We start from the raw sequence: 5585 nt of genomic DNA, 5'->3' as shown, positions 1-5585 counted from the left end.
TAGTTATTGAGAGTAGACGGAATAGAACCCGTGAAGTGACTATTCCGTAGGAACAGTTCCTTCAAAGGATTCCTAGAATCTCTTCGAGATTGTACCATAGAAGTTGTTCGAACTCAGATCCAACAATTTCAAACTCACCATCTTCGTCAATGACTCCGGAGCAACCCTTCGAACTGGTTGAATCCAACAGAAAGCTCCCTCAGCCCCTCCATTTTCACAAAAATCTCAATCCATAACTCATCGGAAAATCATCTGGTATATCGAACGAGACGAGAAACTAGCATGACGTGAACTCATCGGGAACGGTACCCGTGAGGTTGTTGGACAAGAAATTGAGTTAGATAAGTGTAGAGCAGAGAGCGTCCGTGGCGACCGGAATCTGACCGGTGAAGTGGTTGCCAGAAAGGTAAAGGAACTAGAGCGAACGAGTGGGGAGTGAGAGAAGGGACCGGAGAACTGGTTGCCACACAAAACGACGTAATTTTTGAGGGAGAAGGATTTTTTGTCCAATTTTTAAAATTATAATTCCACTCATATGTCAGTGTGTCACTTTTAAGGAGATGAAAAACTTAAAAATATTTTCAAATGGTTAGGAATGAAAATATCTGCAAAAAAAATGAGAAACTTATTTATTTTTTTTCATATATATATATATATATATATATTTATTGTGAAATGACTAAAAAAATCTATATTAAAAATAAATTATTTAAAATATGTAAATAGATTTAATAATTTAAAAATTAACAGGAATGTGGTAGAATTTTCGTGCAAGACTCCGCATTTATTTTGGGAGAATTTTATCTCGCATTTTTATGCCTACGTAAAAAAATTTATCATCTTTGGATCTCATTCAAATGGTCTCTGCGAGAATTTTCGTGCTTAGAAAAAGTTTGCCATGCTCAGATGAGAAAATGTAAAATAAAAAAAAATATATATATTTATGTAATTTCATGTTTGCACCACATATGCGTAAAATACATTATCCATAATCACATAAAAATTAAAAAGCCATGACTGGTTACTTTACTATTTTAGCATATTGTTGTAGACTTGTGGAACTAATTGAGACATGACACGTCATTTCACCCACATCGAAATGGTTGACCTTTTTGATTCCCACACAAAGAACATTCTACACCCTCTCTCTTTTATATATATATATATATATCCTTGCTCGATTCACCGCATCACATTCATTCTCTCTCCTTTGTCACTTCCACACTCCCCAGCTCCCACACATCAAAGACACGCCGCTCTCATCGTTAACCTCAAAATCCTCGAACTTCAAACGCTCTGAAGTGACCTAAAAAAAAAAAAAAGAAAAAAGAAAAAGAAGATTTGAAAAAAATGTTGTTAGGTAGAACAAGCAGCAGCATTGGCATCAACAGCAGCGACCGAAAGGACACAGAATATAACGCCTTTCTCGCACCCTTCACATACCCAGCATCTAACGATACCTACCTAACCGACTCTTCTTCTAGAACCTTCCAGAACAACAGCAACCACGACGACGATCTTCTTGAGTTCGGGTTTACCAGGCCCGATTTCCCGCCGGGTCAACTCGCTGGCACCGTCGAGTTCTACCGTCGCCACGTGTTCCTCTGCTACAAGAGTCCCGCTGCGTGGCCGCCGCGGATTGAGGCCTGGGAATTTGACCGATTGCCGCGGTTGCTCCACGCCGCCGTCGTCTCCGGTAAAGGTCGCATGAAGAAGGAGGTACACGCTTCTAATGTGACCGTTTCAGGGATTTAATTTATTTGCTTTTTTTTTAGTACATAAAATAGAAAGGGTAAAGTGAGAAACACCATTAACTGATTAAGATCTGTTTGGTTTCTTTCATGTTTAATCACGTTTTTTTTTTTCTGTTTTTAAAATCCTGTAAAATAGAAAACTGAAAAGAGTGATGACATTTCAGTTTTAATAAACAACCATTTTATTTCTAAAAGATTCTTTGACAAAATATCAAAGGAAAAAAAAATTGACTTTTAAAGATCTAATTTCGACAAAATGATTTTGATTCTATAATTTTTTTTGAACGTTAAAATATTATTTAGAAGATACATTAAAAAACTAAGAAATATTCTTTTTTTTTTTAATTTTTTTCCTGAATATTTCGCCATTCTGGTTAAAAAAAAAATGGAACAACAAAAACTTTACTTAGCTTAAAAAGTCAGCGAATTTGGATAACGCTTTCAAGTTCGAGTTATGTGTTACTACTTACTAGTCACTCGATTACTCGAACTACATAAGTCAGATTTCCAGTATCATGATACTCTTATATCAATAACTTCTATAACTAAACAACCTAAGAGGAATTAATCTCTCGTTTGCAGTATTGAAATCCAATTTATCATCTTTGATTTTTAAATTTTTATTGTAGTCCGACCCCAACCCTAATGCCTTTAACTCTTGTTTTTCACTTAGATTAATTTGGATGCCTATGGACACCTCAAAAAATTATATCTCTGTTTCTTAGATGGTTGTATACAAATTAAATTCTACTTAGTTCTTTATAAGACCACGAGTATTCTTATTGTTTGGGTTCATTTGCACTGCTCAGAAGATTAGTCTCTCGAAACTGGACTAAAGCCTCAAAGTGGTTCTGATATTGGGATTGTGCACCGAATTGGTCTTTGAGGTTCCAATTGCACTATTAACATTTTTGAGATTGATTTCTGGGCACCATAATGGCCCTCGACTAGTTGACTCCTTTTCGGTAGTAACTTAGCAAACGGAGTGATGTGTTGACACCACCAATACCATGCTGGACACAAGTGAAACAATGTCGTTTGGTTTTCGTGCCCAATAAAACAATGTCTCATATCGTTTTGTTATATTTTGTGCAACTCGTTTTGATATCCAACATAACAAAACAATGTCTCATATGCTCTCATTGGGCATCAAAACCAAATGAAATCGTTTTACTTGTGTCCAGCGTGGCATTGATGGTGCCAGCACATCACTCCATTTGTTGAGTTGCTGTCTAAAAGGGATCAATGGACTATTATGGTGCAGGGAGATCAATTTCAGGGACGTTAATAGTGCAACTGGAATCTCAAGGACTAATTTGGTGCACGGTCCTAACCTCCGGGACCACTTTAGGGCTTTAGTTCATGAAACTGCAACTCTGCATACACAAATTATTCATATACATGTGCGAATTTCTGATTGATGGTACTGACAATTATCTTTGATAATCAAGTTTGGTTCAATCTTGTTTCAATGAAATAACATTAGGATTGTTCAATCTTTACTAGACCCTCTTAACAATTTGCGAGGGACATGATGGGACCGAAACATCCAATGGTGATATGCTAATTTTTCCAGACATGGTCAGATACAGGTTGGCATGACTTCTATTTTGTAATTTTTTCAAAAATTTTTCTCATTAGCAACAGCAATTATTGGTGAAATTTCAGGCGATTAACACATTTTGATGTGGAAACATTCGTCGAAGAAGTTCTTGTCAACGATGGAGAATGGCGTCCTGGCAACCCCGAAGCCTTGTTGGCTTCATATGTGTTCGTGTGTTCACATGGATCCCGGGACCGGAGATGCGGAGCTTGTGGACCTGTCTTAGTTAGTAGGTTCAGGGAAGAGATAGAGTTACTTGGTCTTCAAGGTAAAGTGTTTGTTAGCCCATGCTCTCACATTGGGAGGCACAAGTGTGGAGGAAATGTCATTATATTCGGGTCAAGCATCAATGGAGAAGCCACTGGCCATTGGTATGGTTGAACTTTCTATCTCTTCTTTGAAGCTGGAAAAGAACATTTTAACAGTTCAATATTTTGAGCTGACAAGTATTCATTTTCAACTCAATTATGTAGGTATGGATATGTTACTCCGAAAGATGTACCTTTGTTGATTCAACAACATATAATTAAAGGAGAAATTTTGGACTCGTTATGGAGGTAGTTATCTTCTGTGCAGTTTCTTCTTTAGTATTTTATCCATGACATTGTTTCTGTTTTTTGTTTTGTGAAAGAAAAGGCTTTACACACTGTCATCACTGGTTTAACATTTGGTCTCTCATTTTGTCCTGAAATTTGTAGTATAGCATATTGAGCTTTAGTTATTATACTTATTAGGTTATGTGGTTTTTACTCCATAAAACTCTAAGTAGCATGTTCCATTTATGGTTTTACCTACTCCCTTTATTCTCTTTTACTGTCATCTGGTTCAATACATCTTGAATTCTTGATATAAAATGTATCTAGATATATTGATCCAAGGATATATCAAAAAGTGATATTAGCATATACAAGGGAACAACAGAGTGAGTATTTAAACTTCTTACAAGTTAAAAGCACAAATGGTGCTCTTCTGGGCAGTGATTTAGCTCTTAAAGTTTAAGCTGTTGGTATGTTACTGGAGATTTGCATCCGTGATGAATAACGAAACGAGCCATATTCCCTTAAGCTCTATGATGTCTATGATTTGTATTTCTTGTGGTATATTCCCTCTCTGCTGAGACCTGATTTTGGCATTCTGAAAAGTTGGTAAAATATAATGACATGTAATGAGAGTTAAAGTATGCTGATTTGATTTGCTAATTTTAATGCATCATTTTTCAATATTGCCATCAAGGGGCCAAATTGGTTTGACAGAAGAAGAACAAAAAAAGAGCCAAGAACAAAGGATTCGTCAGAACAGTGTAACAAATTTTAAAGAAAACACAGAAGAGTTCATGGATACAAACAATCATACAACAGGCACTGTTGCGTTTCAATTCCAAGAGAGCATTGCAACCTGTTGCCAAGATAATGGATATTCCTCTTGCCATCAGGACGATCATATGTCGTTAGAAAAGACGAAGATCGCTGGAGCCATTGAGACGGAGGCAAAGCTCTTAACTGATGATGATGAGTTCAGAGAGAATGTACCGTCTCGGGTAAGTAATGGCAAAGCAGCATCACGCAAATTTTGTTCCATTCCAACATGGCTTGACTACTGGGAGCAAGAAGATACTTATGCTGCTCTTTCTGTCGTATGCGCTGCCGTGTCGGTTGTTATTGCCTATCGCTGCTACAAGAACAGCTGAGCTTAGTGGAATCAATAATTTGTTGGCCACTGTATTTAGCTTAGGCTCACATGTTAAATCACATTTCATATCTGTTAATTAGCTTCCTTTTATCTGAAGCTAGTACAGTCAGCAGAGGAGGTTATGTGGATACTATGTTGTATATGATTCTTGAATTTACAATAGTCTGAAGTAGGTAGAATTTTCATTTTTTATAATGCACATATGCACAAATAGTTTGCTTGTGTGGAAATTGATTTGTTACATTTTGCAAATCCAATGAAATGCTTACAATTTTATATTTTATTAATATATGTCCTGCATCTCCTTCAGAATTTCTATTGAGTTTCAAACTAGTTTTGACGCGTTATTATGAATTCTTGAAACCCTTTGTAGTGGTTTTATCTAAGTCTCCTTCATTGAGGGTTATTTTCATCGTATCATGGTTGCTGTTATAATGTTCTTTTGTCAGGTATGAATCCTGCTTGGCCAGTTTTGTGAAATTGCAATTTGCCGTCAGCAATCAACTGGATTTGTTCCCGGAATCCGTTGGTTCAATGCC

General features: G+C 36.6%; 1 protein-coding gene across 1 annotated transcript; it reads left to right on the top strand.

The window, feature by feature from the left end:
- Positions 1-1142: 1142 nt before the first annotated feature.
- On the top strand, positions 1143-5355 carry LOC107615706 (uncharacterized). The gene is made up of 5 exons (XM_016317769.3): positions 1143-1719; positions 3261-3346; positions 3423-3728; positions 3831-3914; positions 4591-5355. The coding sequence occupies exons 1-5, from the start codon at positions 1351-1353 to the stop codon at positions 5042-5044; spliced, it is 1299 nt and encodes a 432-aa protein (XP_016173255.1). The 5' UTR covers positions 1143-1350; the 3' UTR covers positions 5045-5355.
- The last annotated feature ends 230 nt before the right edge of the window (positions 5356-5585 follow it).

The sequence above is a fragment of the Arachis ipaensis genome, chromosome B1 (assembly GCF_059453495.1).
Source record: "Arachis ipaensis isolate K30076 ecotype BB chromosome B1, ASM5945349v1, whole genome shotgun sequence".
NCBI lineage: Eukaryota > Viridiplantae > Streptophyta > Magnoliopsida > Fabales > Fabaceae > Arachis > Arachis ipaensis.
Note: the sequence above shows the minus strand (reverse complement) of the source record. Positions and strands in the feature narration are given on the sequence as shown.